Raw genomic sequence first — 14,572 nt, forward strand, 5'->3', positions numbered from 1 at the left:
TGCAAAGTGCAGACAGCTCTTCTCATTCAACTGTACTATAAAATTTGAACATTTATTTCCTTCTTAATTTTTAACAAGTTATTAATTTGAAAAATAATTAAAACTCTTAATAAATGGCAAAATAAAATCAGTTTTACCGCGGTTGTAGTTTGAATCTCTTGATTTATGCAAAAATTAAAATAATAAAGAGGATAATAAACAGACTGGAAATACAATTGCATTTTTTAAAAAATTTTTTCAACGTTTATTTATAAATTTTTCTGTATATATAACCAGGAAAATAAGAGTATTGTTGCATAAAATGAATTGTATTAAATTATCATTGTAATTACATACAATGAAAATTACTTTATAGGTCATTATTATGAAAGATATAATCAGTAACCTTTAAGGATTGTTCTTATTAATTGGCATGTTCTGCATGACATATTCATACGATATACCAAATATAACATTAACATTATTGCTATACTTTCGTTCGTTCCTAATGTTACTACTGTAACAAATAAAAATATATTTTAGAAATTAAAATATTTTCTACTAGATCGTCCATTTTATAAAACTCTTTTTTACATTTTAACCGATAGTAGAAACATTTGGAACAAATCACTTAGACTTAATATTTATAGCTAAATCAGGAAACGATAAAAAATTTTGTCCAGAATGCAATAAAAATTAAATTATGATAATGAATCGCATAAGAATACTTATCAATTTCTTTAACAAATGCAAACAGCTATATGCAAGTACATTTTTTGCAGGAATGTACCGTATTAAAAATATTATACTCGTAAAATGTTTTGTGCATTAATGATATTGCACTTAAATGACAAAACATCTGATCTTCCGTTATGTATTTTTTTCTTTTGACGTCATCTCACGTAAATGCCCACAAAGAATAAATATACAATTTAAAAATTTATATCTAATGAAAACAAACTTGTAGAAATAATACTTGCGTTCGTTACATATCAAGTTATGTAAAAAAGTTATATAAACATTTGATACAACGTTATTCGTTATTGCAAAAATTGGTGATAACTGACGTGTGTCACAGACATACAAAAGACATGTTCGTCTTCCAATATTTATACTTTGAGTTTCATCAAAAAATTTGTTCAAGTATTTTACTTCTAAAACCTTTTAAATCTATAATCTTTGTTTCGAGGATATATTGTCGAGGATATTTAAAACGAAAATCTTGTTCGTTTGCTTCTCATACCAATTTAAGAGATAAAAAAATATACTGAAAGAAAAGAAAGATTTGAAAGTTTCTGACTTTTAAGATTTACGAAAAATACTTCTAGCGTTTAAGAACATTTAACAAATTAAATGATTCCAGTTTATCATGGTATCCCATACAATTTCATTTATATCTGAGTTTGGCTTCCCCATGCTCTGGAAAGTACGGTCCTTGTAATTCTTTTACCAATAGTTTGAACAATAAAACCAATCTTTTGTAAGCTATCGTGATCTAAGATTTTTCGTCCATCGAAAATATACGCTGGTTTCATCATACTAAGATAAATTTGTTCATAGTCCAACTCCTGAAAAAGAATTTAAAAAACCATTAATACAAAAATACTTTAAAATCATTTCTACCGTGATTATTACTCACGATAAATTCGTCCCATTCGGTACACACAACAATAGCATGCGTGCCTCTTGTAGCACTATAAGCGTCTTTATAAATACTGATCCTGTTTTTCACGTGTTGAGGATTGCTCGTTATACTCGGATGCATTAAATCCTCCATAATTTGCGTCTCTTCGACCTGTATAAAAAGAATTGTGAAAGCTTTGAACCACTACATACAAACCACTTGTCTCAGGGACAAGTCTGAATATATGTTTTATTAACACAACGCAGTGGTGGGAAGAAAGATCATAATAAACACATGTATATTATCAAATACAATCGCTGTACATTATTTCTATTAAACGATGGTTTCATAGATAAAATTACCAATTAACCTGTGAGATTACATGTGTGCGATAACGACTTAAAAACAGATATAATTCAATTTTTATTAAAGGAAATCACCTTAGGATCGTATATATGAAGCATGGCACCCTCGTCCAGTAAGGTCTTAGCAACGTGAATGGCCGGTGACTCACGCGTGTCGCCGGTATTTTTCTTGAATGCGAAGCCCAGCATAGAAATCTTCTTGTCCGTAACAGTATTGAACAATGATTCTATTACTTTCGCGGAGAACCTTGATTTTTGGTATTCGTTCATGTCTATGACCTGTTGCCAGTAGGCGGCTACTTCAGGTAGATTTAGGCATTCGCAGATATACACTAAATTAAGAATGTCTTTTTGAAAGCAAGAACCGCCGAACCCGACCGACGCATGAAGGAACTTTGATCCTATTCGAGAGTCAAGGCCAACCGCTCGAGCTACCTCGGACACATCTGCACCGGTCGCTTCGCACACCGCTGACAGAGAATTTATGCTCGATATACGCTGTGCCAGAAAGGCATTGGCAGCCTAAAATCACAATGAATTTCTGTAATATTACATAACAATTTCATTTGTTGCTTTAACCCTTTGAAGCGTGTCACAGGTAAAAACACTGTGCGTTCACCAATGTGTTTTAATCAATACCATTCATAGATTAATTAATCAATTATTAAATGTTTGTCAATTTTATGTAAGTTTATTTCTGTATTAATAAAAATAAACCTGATTTGTTAAATGTAATAAAAATAAAATTTCTGTGCAACGATCAACAAACATTAATTGAAAAATACATTCTTTAATGTACATTATAAGTGCAATTGCGACACATACTTAAAATGTAAAACCTTAACGCTTAGCAAACACGAGTTTCGCAAACGTTTTCTTTTCTATAGCTTGTAGGTACATACTTGGTCGTATTCTTTCCAAATACAGACGCGACAAATAAAGGCTACGTACTCGATATTACATTAATTCTTTAACAAATACAGACATCGCTTTCGTAGATAACTTCTCACCAGCTTCGACAATTCGGAACTCCAAGTGTTCGTGGTTAAAATATTTTTCCTTGGGATCCAATGCTCGTAAACCTTGCTTAATTCCTCTATAGCCGCTTGTCCTTCGGGCGAGTCTTCGCCACCGATTAAAACGCGCTCCGCGTTCACTAAATCTTTGATAGCTGTTCCCTCGGCTAAGAATTCTGGATTAGAGAGAATCTGAAACGATCATGTTTTTCCTGTTACGTTCACGTAGATGATATCAAAGAACATACAATAAAAATAAGAAAAATAAATTGATTGATAGAGAAAGAAACAGGTCATGAACAATTCTAATCTATAAAACAATAGAACGTCTTGAGTATTAACTCCACAGGTAGTAAAAACAAGTAATTTTTAACTAGGATTTCATTCGCTGGTTAGCGATAAAACACTGAAAAAATTGTGTTCAAAATGTTGTTGAATAATTGTCTCAAATAGTAATTAGCATATTTACTCATAATCAGATAATGATAGTGTTTGATTAAGTGTTCGTATTTTGATATTCTATCTACAATCTGAAACTGTATGTATGATTAGAAGCAGATTTTCTGTGGAGTATTCCACATTGCCAATTTATAATTATATAGTATTGCAAAAAGTATTCATTTGCCTTAACAGTGCTGGGTCCAAAAGGCTATCCTATTTAAAAATAATATATTTTCCACCTTTGGAAATAATTAATTTTTCATCAAACTTATTAGATAGCGTCGCTCATTATTTCTTTAAATTTTTCACAATGTACATTAACATCATCTGGTTTTATATTTAATGGTAGACACGATAAATGAAGTTTCTTAGAATAATTTACAGTCGCATCATTTGCAAAGCTAACAAAGGACAACAGCTTTTTATCATATCGTCTTCAGATAATAAATTGTTTTTCAAATATACACGAAATGGAAACGACACAAATATTCGCATAATTATTCAGTTCAACGTTACCTGATACGATACGCCTGGCTTATGATTGGCACGTAAAATATTCATAATACTCTCGGCCGCTCTTACTGGTACCGTGCTCTTCTCCACAACGATTTTGTCCCCGGTCGCAATTTCCGCGATCATTCTGGCCGCACTCTCGACGTACTTCAAATCTGCCGCCCTTCCTTTACCGTTACCGAACGTTTTCGTTGGCGTGTTCACGGAGATAAATATCAGATCCGCTTCCTGAATCGCTGTCTCGATGTTCGTGGAGAAGTACAAATTTTTACCGCGACACTTTCGAACCACGTCATCCAAGCCGGGCTCGTAAATCGGTAACTTCTCCGAATTCCATTGGGCGATCCTCTCTTTACTTTTGTCCACTACGGTCACCTGAATCTCCGGACACTTTAGGGCAATCACGCTGCAAGTTGGACCGCCCACGTATCCGGCCCCGATACCGCAAATCTTCTTAATCGTCATTTCAACCGATTCAGATTGTACCTGAATAAACGATCGTGTTAGTTCTAATTAAATTGTTTTATAAACGTGGCCACGTCACGCGGGAAATTTCTACGAAATTATACAGCTTTAAACGTAACTTATAACGTGGGTGAAAAAGAAAATAAATAATCTTTACTTAGTAACGCGGAATCACAACTTCAATACAGATATTACGGTAACTAGCTGCCGGTGATTTTGTTCATTTTATATCTGACATGTTTCGAGGTTTTCTAAATTAAGAACTATATAGATATACAAGATAGCGTTAATTCATATACAAACATTTAAAATCACCGAAACTATGAATTTTGTGGCTGTTCTCTTTCAATTGTAAATTAGGATAGTAGTGGGAATTGTTGCGGCGGAGACCATGCGTTCCTATTGATATTTAAATTATATGTATTAGCGTTATGCAGTTAAGTGTTGTTTTATTTTCGTGTGAACGATAAAATTAATTTGCACATATCGTGTTTCGACAAATTAAATAACCTTGGATCTCCCAAACTTGATGTCGCCAAATGACTTTTTCAATAAAAAAGTTTATCATCATTTATGTTTCAATGTAAATTTAATTGATTGTACATCAAGGAAAAAGTTTTTATCAATTTTTTGTGAATAACCGTTAAATGAAATACTGTGCGACGGCTTTAACATAAGATCTGTGTAATGATCATTCTATCATTTATTGTTCTTTTAAAAAAAAAATGAATAAATTTTATTAAATAATTATAACAGTCATCGGTAATGGTACATAATTTACCTGCAGCTACTGTTCCTAAAAGTACGCCCCTAATAGAAAATGTGAGGCTTCTGAAAATCGACGGAAGGACGGAAGGAAATGTCACGATAAGTCAGAGATCACTAACCACCCAAGTCGCGTACTGTCACGAGCGCACTAATAACCGAAAGTTTTTCGAATACCAGACATCACCGTTCATGACGGAAACGCAGACGGATCGTCGACACGTTACAAACACTGAGGCAGCTCACATGCTACGCGTCCCTCATCGGAAAATAGTCTAAACTGAAGCCGCCGTAGACGCGTAGATCGCACGCGCGGTTCTTGCCGTGACTGCTTCTCGTCACGTGTCATGCATGTATGCGCATGCACTCTGTAGAGAGTGCATTTTGGCGTATTTTCAAATTGACGAAATATTTATGAATCAAATTTTCAGGAGTAACAAATAACCAATAAACTCAATCTATACTTGATGCCACGAGAGTCCATAACTGCGAAAAGACCAGTTTTCGTTCTTTTCTGCGCATTGTCGCTCTGATTGGCGATACTTCCAGCGGAAGTGGAAAGCGATTGGCGGATCGCTTTCTCCCACCATCGCTGCATTCCCCCACCATCTTTCAACCTGCGCGCTTAGTTATGGACTCTCGTAACATCAAGTATAGATCCTCTATTGCTTTTGAATTAAAATAGTGTATTACGATAATAAAATATGCTTACATTGTAATAAAAGTCGTAAAAAGATTGTAAGAAGATTATAAGAAGATTCTAAGACATTAGAATTTTGAATTAATTCAATTTATGTAATTATGTGATCCATAATATTTTCTACCAGATGACTCTAAATACCAGAAACAATCATTAGGTTTCTTATCTAGAATAAGTTATATCGAGGAATCATTTGTTAAGTGGCGCCACTGTCACTGATGGAGGCGCTAGTGCATGAATCTTTCTTTACGTTCGCGGCGCTCGTACTTCGCGTCTTGTGTAGCGAAGTACTGTTTTATATCCGTTGAGATATAAAGAATCCAGTAGATTTATTGATATAACAATGGTTCAGAAGAAGGTAAACTTACTATATTGTTGAATAAAAATAATATTTCATGTACTAGTAGCCTACTGCTGTAAATTATGGTGGTTAGAATTCGGCATGTTTTGAACGTGCTAGGACATTAATAAATATGGTTCATTTGTATATATTTAGCTATTATATTCAAACATGCGACATAGCATTTACTAAACATGCATTAATAAATGGTATTTTATAAAAATCTAGCCGAAGAAGAAGGTAGGGAAGAAGGTGGCAGCTGCGCCACTAGCAGTTAAGAAGGTTGAACCTAAAAAACAAACTAATCCTCTGTTTGAAAAACGCCCTCGTAATTTTGGTATTGGTGAGTAGAAAGAGTTCACTCATATGTAATGATATTTTGTGTAGGTACTTACGTTATTAACATCAGAAAATCCTGATATTTAGGACAGGATATTCAACCTGCTCGCGATCTTAGTCGCTTTGTAAAATGGCCCAAATACATTCGCATTCAACGACAGAGAGCTGTGTTGCAAAAGAGACTGAAAGTACCACCACCAATTAATCAGTTTACACAAGCATTGGATAAACAAACAGGTAAGTTTATTTTTAATTGTATGAAATTGATTAAAACACAAATTTAACAAGTTAATTAAAAAACTCGTTAACTTTTTATATTTTAGCAACACAATTATTCAAAATGTTGGAGAAATACAGACCTGAATCGACGATCCAAAAGAAAATGAGGTTGAAAGCCAAAGCTGAACAGAGGGTTGCAAAGAAAGAAGAAGCTCCACCAGCAAAAAAGCCTAACGTGTTGCGTAGTGGAACAAACACAGTAACTACACTTGTTGAACAGAGGAAGGCCCAACTTGTGGTGATTGCTCATGATGTTGACCCAATAGAAGTAAATATCTACTTTATTTTCTCAAGATGTGGTAACACTTAGTTCATTTATCACAATGATGATGTTTGAATTTCTTCACCTGATAAATATTAAGGGATGAAATATTTTAGACTGAGTGAAATGATTTAATAATCTAGGATAGTTATTTTTTAATTTCTATTACTACATTGTAATGCTATTTTGTTTTTATTATAGATTGTTCTTTTCCTACCGACACTCTGTCGTAAAATGGGTGTACCTTACTGCATTGTTAAGAGCAAAGCACGTTTAGGACGTCTTGTTAGGCGTAAAACTTGTACCGCGGTAGCTTTGACTCAGGTAAGAAAAATAATAACTTTACATTTTTATACAATATGGATCTTCGACATCGAGTTGGGCGGCAAAAAAAAAAGTATTAATATGATGAATTTAATAGAGCCAATCCAATGATAATATCTATGATATAATACAATAATCTTGTAACTGATATATTTTTTACCGGTACCATCATTATACCCGCTATGATTTAACAGTTGTCTATAAAATGTTTTTTTTTCTTTTTTTAAGGTGGATTCTGGTGACAGAGCTAACTTCTCAAAACTTGTTGAAGCTATTAAGACCAATTTCAATGACAGATACGATGAAATTAGACGTCATTGGGGTGGTGGTCTCCTGGGTAGCAAATCTGCTGCCAGGATAGCTAAGTTAGAGAAAGCTAAAGCTAAGGAACTTGCACAAAAACAGGGTTAACATCATCCTGTTACTTCGGTATTGTTTACAATGTACAACAATAAAGTATAAAATCCAACATTTTAGTTGTTCATCACTTTATAGAAACTAGAAATCATTTTTTACCTTTTTATAATGAGGTAAAAGGATATATAATTTTAATTTAAAAAATTTATACAGATATAACTATTGTTTAATTTAAATATGTACATTATATTGTAATGATTTACTATGAAATATGTTTATATTCTTTTTTTTATCAGTTTTTCTAATCTTTTTATTCGTCCAGCTTCGTGTTCGGGAGTATCCTGAGTTATATGACTCCTATTATCGTGTGTAATATCAATATTTTCAGGTTGCTTGAACTGTTCTAATAATAGAACTTGTTCCGTTTTCTTTAAACCCTATAAATAATTACAAATTTAAATATAATATTGATAAAACAAAACTGAATCTTACCTTCATATCTAAAATTTTTTGAAATTCCGGTGCTTGTAAATCCGGTAAACGCATTCTACATTGTTTTACAAAATCTTTCGGAGATTCGATAGGCGACATTACGATTTTAAGAATCATTTCAGCAGTTGCCATTCCTTTTATCACTACCTGCTCATAATAAAAATACGTAGCTTTAAAGTAGAAACATAGATTCTCATATGACAATACGCAAATACCTTAGTATAAGTTGCAGGTGCTTTTCTCTGAATTTGATATCCTGTTGATGGAAGGTCTAACAGAGCAGTCTTTAACATGTGTACATCTAATAATAATTGTTCAGCACCCACGGTATTTAAGGGTTTGCATTTATATAATTGCTGTACTAATTTTACTATAAAAGAGCTACAAATAAATTTTTCATTAATTTCTTTAAATAAAATGAAATAAAAATCATATATTACCTTGCAAATTTTACACAGAGCTGAGTAAAATACTTTCTGCACGAAAATAATCTATCTCTGATTGTAGGTATTGTCTGTCGTAGGTGTGCCACAATAGTATTAACATAATTACTTTGATCACCGACAACTTCTATACTACTCCACTGAATCTACAATAACAATTTGTTCAACAGTAAAACTGGATACAATTATTTAACATGCTTATAAAGTTAAGACAAAAGATCAAATTGAATAAATATACTTTTGTCATTGCAGTTAATGCTGAATCACATGCTGACTCTAGATCTTGAACAAGCAATTGTATACAATTTGATATGACACTGAAAAAAGAATCCGATTAAATTAAATTATTGCATGTTTAATGAAAAGTATAAAGTACATACTTATGAAAAATATCTTGTTCCTGAGATAAATTGATTTTTTCGGCATAACATTTATCCGTTCTCTCTCGAAGTTTTTCTTCCAACTGTTGTGTAGTTTCTAAGCAATATTCAGCTGTTGTTAATACGCTGAAATATGTTTTTTACATAATTTATTTCTTCTTAGTTATTATACTAATGAAAAGACTTAATTAGCAAACCTTTACCAGCATATACGTGATTGTTCTTCTTTGCTAAATTTAGTATTTTCACCCTCTTTCAAAAAGCTTTGAAAATTTTGTATAAAACCGGATGTGGAGAGATCTCGGAAGTCCCGTGTTATGCTACTCATGCTTGTAGCAATTCCAGCACTACCTCCGATTCTGTCAATGTTAAAAATAAAAAAATATAACATGTGAATAATTTATACAAAAATAAGTGACGTTTTACTTACTTTGGTAAGTTATTTTGCAACACTTTAAGTGCATATTCTCGTAGGTATTTTTGAAATGTTTCAGCTAAATTCAACATAATTGAACCTGTGCTAAGTTGTGTACATTGTAACATACATTTTTTATAAAACACAAATAAATCTGCGCAAGATGATAAAACACTACTAGGACCCTCAATTCCATCAAAATCTTTAGCACCAGGTGGTTGTGTTTTAGAATCTGACACAAATTTATCCATTAGATCTGCTAAATTGCGATCTAAACTTTCTATATAAATACTTAAATATGGTTCAAAACATTTTCCTATGAGATTTGCAAATGGTGATGGTTTTGGTTTCTCGATTTGTGCCTGATATATAATATAAAGTTTTAACATATAATTTATATTTTTATATACGGTCTCAAAAAATATATTACCTCTTCATTTTCTTCAAACGGATTGCCTGGAACTTTGTTATCAATTGCGTTTATATTAGGAGTATTCTTTTTATTTACTGTTTCTACATTTTCCAATGTAACACCACTAAATCTTTTTGCTAACAATGATTCAAAATTACTAGTTCTTTGAATTGCATAAAGCAACAACTTTACGTCTATTTCTGAACGCCTTTTATGCATTAACTTCGTCAGATCTTCTCGTGTAACGTGACAAAATTGTACAGCAATTCGCTCCGATATTTCCCAATCCTGTGGAAAAATCGTCGCGAATTTTGATTCAAAATCAAGTAAATGCTTTTTTATCCATGCGTAGCGTCGATCTATTTTATCTAACCACGCAAAATCTTGATTCTCGTCAAATAAATGTGCGTATTCTTGTAATTGAATACCCACAAACCAAGTGAGCAGATCTTTCCTTGTAAAAAAAATTATTATGAAAATATTGGTATTATAGTGCTCAACATGCTCAAATTATAGTAAATACACTTACTTAACTTTGGGATCTAATACAGATAACACTAGACATCCTTCTGTAAGTTGACTAAAGTACTTTGGATTTTGACCAGAAAATGCTTGTTTAAAGTCAGCTGTTATTTGCTGAGCTAATTCAACGTGTATTTGATGCACCTTTAAACAAACATATTAGTATACCATTACAATAATACAATACAAATAATACAAAGTAAATATTACATACTTCATCAGACAATTGTTTTACTTGTGGTATATCCATGTAACTATTGAAATGTTGCATCACTTCCATCACTGCTTGTAATGGCAAAACAATTTCACCATACTGTTTCTTCTGAGTTAGTATTCTAAAGAAATATCAAAGTAATACTATATAAAATGTACATAACTTGTATCGAATTGTGTTTTTGATAATAGAAATCTAGATACATTACTTTAAAGTATCCACACCTTCCACAAGCATATGTAAATGATTTAAAGCTGTTATAGAAGCGGTAAGATTTCTCTTAGCAAAATCTAATTGCTTGATATCTCTTGTTATTTCTTTAACTACTTCTTCTGACTGTTCTGCTTTATCTTTGATGTCTTTAATATGGACAAACAACTGTTTTATTACTTTTTGTGCATCTTCCAATGCTGCTCTTCCATCTTGACCAACATTTGTCTGTCCACGTACCACTGAACGAATTTCTTTGTCTATGGTATGTATTTTTAATTCCATGTTATTTACTACATCATCTATGTTTGATAAGGACTGTTCCGTTGGGAACAATGAATTTATATAATCTACTACATTGAAGTTTGGTTGGTCCAGTGGGTCTGTACTTGGTAAGACCTAATGATTAAGAAAATTTATATGAATACCCTTGCCATTAAAAGATTGTCAAAAATAGTATAAATGTACTGTAATATTAAGGAAGATAGATCATTCATGATATACAGTGGTAATTCAGTATACGTCTGCTTTAGAATACATCGAAATCGGAATACGTCCTGTTTGAACGTGACAAATTTTTCTCGGTATACGACTTCTGTTCGGTATACGACATACATTTTTTGTATGAATTTTGCATTATTTTTAAATAATTATCTCAGAGGAAAAATTAAATTAACAATCAATTATATTCGGAGTTGATGTATTATTAACTGACTGATCATACAAGTAAGAATATCATATAACAAAATACATTTGGTGTACGTCCTATTCGGTATAAGTCCAAACATTAGGAACGGATTAAGGTCGTATATCGAGGTACTATTGTACCTTATAATTGGGATTCAAACTATACCAAAGTTAATAATGATTTGACTTTATCAATGAAACATGTACAAAAATCAAATACATGACAGTAAAATTAGTAAGACAATATAAACTACTTGTTACAATAAGTGACAGCTGTAAACAGTTTGACAGTTTCATTGTGAACTTAACCTGTTCAATAACATTCTGTACATTAGGCGGAAAAGTGTAAACGGTTGAATTTAAATCGTCTAAATCATCTTCTTCGTGCCCTTCCATTTTTGCTTTTACTTCAATTTCTTCGATCATACAATTCATGCGTATTTCATTCTACGTGCATTCGTGGAAGCATATGACAAGGCACGTAGAATGTTTACATCAGCCAACGACTACACAGTGACTACAAATACAGGTAGACTGGATGACTGGACATGCCTTTGTCCTCGAGGGGTCCTGATTTTAATGGGTCCCAGAGACCCCCAAATGAAGGGCGAAGAGGAAGGTGTCTTCACCACTGGGTATGACAGTGGAGCCAGCAGGCATTATACCTAATTTACAAGAAATACTTTTGTATTCGTGTTTCTCAAATAAAATTTTCTGAAATAAATAGTCGCTAAGCGAGTCGGTTCGTTAATTAACCAGTAAAATGAATAACGAGCTCGATTCGAAAGTCGGTTGTCAAAATAATTAATTATGCATAGTTGCTTATTGTTATATGATTATTATAGGGACTGTGGTCTCTGCATGCAGACCTAATCTCATCTGGAAGTGATCTCATCTCACTTCCTAAAATCCTGATCCTTCGAAAACAAAAACATGTTCAATCTTGTAACAAGTTACTATCACATTGCAACCATAGACTTGTAAATCTTTGTATACTTGATGTTACGAGAGCCCATAACTATGACGCGCAGGTTGGAAAATGGTGGGGGAACGCAGCGAGCTCTCCGCCAATCGCTTTCCACTTCGTCTGGAAGTATCGCCAATCAGAGCGACAATGCGCAGAAAAGAACAAAAACTGGTCTTTTCGCAGTTATGGACTCTCGTGACATTAAGTATAAGTCTATCTATGCTTGCGTACTCCGTGAAAATTGAAGATAACAAAAAATAAAGGACATAAAACATTAATAATAATCATATAAGGATGGTTAAAACATTTCAATGAATTTAAAATATTGAGCGTGAAGTAACTTCTTCTTCTTTTGTAGTATATGTAACATTTTGTTTCCAAAAACAGACCAGTCATATTAAAGATGATTTGGAAATACCACTTAATATTATCAATAATTTAAATATTAATTGTGAAAGGTCTATTTCTCAAAATTCATGGAACATATACTCAATAGACAACCGTATTAATGTTTTGTATAATGCAACAATGATGTTCACGGCAGAACTTCATAACTTGATGGAGATTATCCTTAAGTATTGTTGGTTCTCACTACTCAAAAATATGTATTTCATGCAATTCCTGAAAAGGTAAAATCATCGAACGTATCAAGAAGAAACGTAATATAATCGCTAGCGTGCAAAAAGAACAGATCATTGTTATTAACAGATTTGTGAAACCTGTAAGATTATATTAAAGTGTGCGGCACCGTGGCTTTAGAACTTCCGGCGGAACAACATTATCGCAGATGATCACGTGATCGAAGATCGACTTCTTCGTTTGTGGCCACGAGGTTTTGTGGTGAAAATTAAGTTTACTGGGTGGAAAAGGCTGTATATTTTTGTATTTATACAAAAATGCCCTCCAGCAATCCTTTGCCACCCAAAGAAAATGCCTTGTTTAAACGAATTCTGGTGAGTAACATGCAATCAAAATACTCTGTTTTGGACCCCACTCTCCGGCTAATAGGAGTATTCATCATGCTGTAATGATGGAGCATTCTTTGAAAAATTGTAAAAAATTCACTGGGAACCATAGATCAAATAAATTTTACAAACGTTATCAACTAACCCTCGATGTCTTATATGGTTTTTCTGATTATCCATAATGCTACCTTGTTCAAGTATTCTGAAACGTATTTATGTTTTTTTTACAGAGATGTTACGAACACAAACAATATAAAAATGGGATAAAATTTGCAAAGCAAATTTTATCAAACCCGAAATTTAGCGAACATGGCGAGACCTTGGCAATGAAAGGTCTGACTCTAAACTGCTTAGGTCGCAAGGAAGAAGCATATGATCATGTACGGCGTGGTCTCAGGAATGATTTGCAGTCTCATGTTTGTTGGCACGTTTATGGACTTTTACAACGCTCGGATAAGAAATATGATGAAGCTATCAAGTGTTATAGAAATGCCCTTAAATGGGACAAAGATAACATTCAAATTCTTAGGGACTTATCGTTGCTTCAAATACAAATGAGAGATCTGGATGGCTACAAAGTAAGTGATTAACATAAGCAATTCAATTTCTGTTTGTCTCCTTATACCATTCATAATAACATTTACATTGATATGTTACAAATTTATGTCAGTAACCTCATTTCTATCAAATAGTAATTGTGTAATTTGTTATTATGTATATATGTTGAAGTACATAAATAATATTGCATAATGTTACAAATACTGAGTAAATAGCTTCAAATTATATAATGTATAAACAAAAATTAATTAATAATGGATCCATATTATGTTTCATAAATTGAATATTTCTGTTTATGTGTTACATGCCATTAGTTAAATATGATGTTACTAACAATATGTGTATTTTTTGCAGGACACAAGATATCAGTTGTTTATGCTACGTCCTACACAACGTGCTTCATGGATTGGTTTTGCTATCTCATATCATTTATTAAAAGACTATGAAATGGCGCTTAAAATTTTAGATACATTTAGGAATTCTCCAATGGTATGCATTTTATTGTTAAATATGTATTCTTGTGTTGAAAAAATTTATA

General features: G+C 32.7%; 4 protein-coding genes across 6 annotated transcripts in view; 2 read left to right on the plus strand and 2 right to left on the minus strand.

Annotated features, from left to right (window-relative positions):
- Window positions 1-250: 250 nt before the first annotated feature.
- Window positions 251-5,532, minus strand: sgl (UDP-glucose 6-dehydrogenase sgl). Its single transcript, XM_034339690.2, has 6 exons — window positions 5,185-5,532; window positions 3,942-4,424; window positions 2,979-3,176; window positions 2,044-2,490; window positions 1,619-1,774; window positions 251-1,547 (listed from the first exon to the last, which is right to left on the minus strand). The coding sequence occupies exons 2-6, from the start codon at window positions 4,401-4,403 to the stop codon at window positions 1,371-1,373; spliced, it is 1,440 nt and encodes a 479-aa protein (XP_034195581.1). The 5' UTR covers window positions 4,404-4,424; window positions 5,185-5,532; the 3' UTR covers window positions 251-1,370.
- A 546-nt stretch (window positions 5,533-6,078) lies between these two features.
- Window positions 6,079-7,881, plus strand: RpL7A (ribosomal protein L7A). The gene is made up of 6 exons (XM_034339693.2): window positions 6,079-6,226; window positions 6,437-6,551; window positions 6,635-6,784; window positions 6,871-7,094; window positions 7,290-7,412; window positions 7,641-7,881. The coding sequence occupies exons 1-6, from the start codon at window positions 6,212-6,214 to the stop codon at window positions 7,821-7,823; spliced, it is 810 nt and encodes a 269-aa protein (XP_034195584.1). The 5' UTR covers window positions 6,079-6,211; the 3' UTR covers window positions 7,824-7,881.
- Window positions 7,882-8,032: 151 nt separating this feature from the next.
- Vps53 (vacuolar protein sorting 53) lies at window positions 8,033-12,502 on the minus strand. Of its 2 annotated transcripts, none has more exons than XM_034339681.2 (13): window positions 11,854-12,209; window positions 10,856-11,256; window positions 10,648-10,768; window positions 10,441-10,577; window positions 9,930-10,365; window positions 9,515-9,861; window positions 9,288-9,443; window positions 9,085-9,210; window positions 8,943-9,021; window positions 8,702-8,850; window positions 8,477-8,642; window positions 8,262-8,408; window positions 8,033-8,206 (listed from the first exon to the last, which is right to left on the minus strand). In XM_034339681.2, exons 1-13 carry the CDS (start codon window positions 11,977-11,979, stop codon window positions 8,045-8,047), a joined length of 2,553 nt encoding a protein of 850 aa, XP_034195572.1. In that variant the 5' UTR covers window positions 11,980-12,209; the 3' UTR covers window positions 8,033-8,044. The 2 variants fall into 2 exon arrangements, with proteins under 2 accessions (XP_034195572.1, XP_076546618.1); XM_076690503.1 differs by lacking the exon at window positions 8,033-8,206 and adding an exon at window positions 12,414-12,502 and having other exon boundaries at window positions 8,213-8,408.
- A 621-nt stretch (window positions 12,503-13,123) lies between these two features.
- Window positions 13,124-14,572, plus strand: part of Naa15-16 (N-alpha-acetyltransferase 15/16) — a 37,198-nt gene continuing 35,749 nt past the window's right edge. For both annotated transcript variants that reach the window (XM_076690705.1, XM_034339922.2), the window contains exons 1-3: window positions 13,124-13,464; window positions 13,707-14,054; window positions 14,389-14,523. In XM_076690705.1, the coding sequence (XP_076546820.1) occupies window positions 13,408-13,464; window positions 13,707-14,054; window positions 14,389-14,523 (540 nt within the window). In that variant the 5' untranslated portion in view covers window positions 13,124-13,407. The remainder of the gene's footprint in view (window positions 13,465-13,706; window positions 14,055-14,388; window positions 14,524-14,572) is intronic.

The sequence above is a fragment of the Osmia lignaria genome, chromosome 10, assembly GCF_051020975.1.
Source record: "Osmia lignaria lignaria isolate PbOS001 chromosome 10, iyOsmLign1, whole genome shotgun sequence".
In the NCBI taxonomy this organism is placed as follows: domain Eukaryota; kingdom Metazoa; phylum Arthropoda; class Insecta; order Hymenoptera; family Megachilidae; genus Osmia; species Osmia lignaria.

What these genes read in the sequence shown, in the direction of transcription:
- sgl (XM_034339690.2), bottom strand. Translation starts at nt 4,403, where the DNA reads ATGACGATTAAGAAGATTTGCGGTATCGGGGCCGGATACGTGGGCGGT. An exon ending in AGCCAGGCGTATCGTATCAG is followed by an intron (nt 3,177 to 3,941) that starts GTAACGTTGAAC and finishes TGATCGTTTCAG; the next exon opens with ATTCTCTCTAATCCAGAATT. An exon ending in CCGAATGGGACGAATTTATC is followed by an intron (nt 1,548 to 1,618) that starts GTGAGTAATAAT and finishes ATTCTTTTTCAG; the next exon opens with GAGTTGGACTATGAACAAAT.
- Vps53 (XM_034339681.2), bottom strand. Translation starts at nt 11,979, where the DNA reads ATGAATTGTATGATCGAAGAAATTGAAGTAAAAGCAAAAATGGAAGGG. An exon ending in CGTTTGAAGAAAATGAAGAG is followed by an intron (nt 9,862 to 9,929) that starts GTAATATATTTT and finishes ATTATATATCAG; the next exon opens with GCACAAATCGAGAAACCAAA. An exon ending in AAAAAATTTTAGATATGAAG is followed by an intron (nt 8,207 to 8,261) that starts GTAAGATTCAGT and finishes AATTATTTATAG; the next exon opens with GGTTTAAAGAAAACGGAACA.
- RpL7A (XM_034339693.2), top strand. An exon ending in AGCATTGGATAAACAAACAG is followed by an intron (nt 6,785 to 6,870) that starts GTAAGTTTATTT and finishes TTTATATTTTAG; the next exon opens with CAACACAATTATTCAAAATG. An exon ending in ATGATGTTGACCCAATAGAA is followed by an intron (nt 7,095 to 7,289) that starts GTAAATATCTAC and finishes TTTTTATTATAG; the next exon opens with ATTGTTCTTTTCCTACCGAC.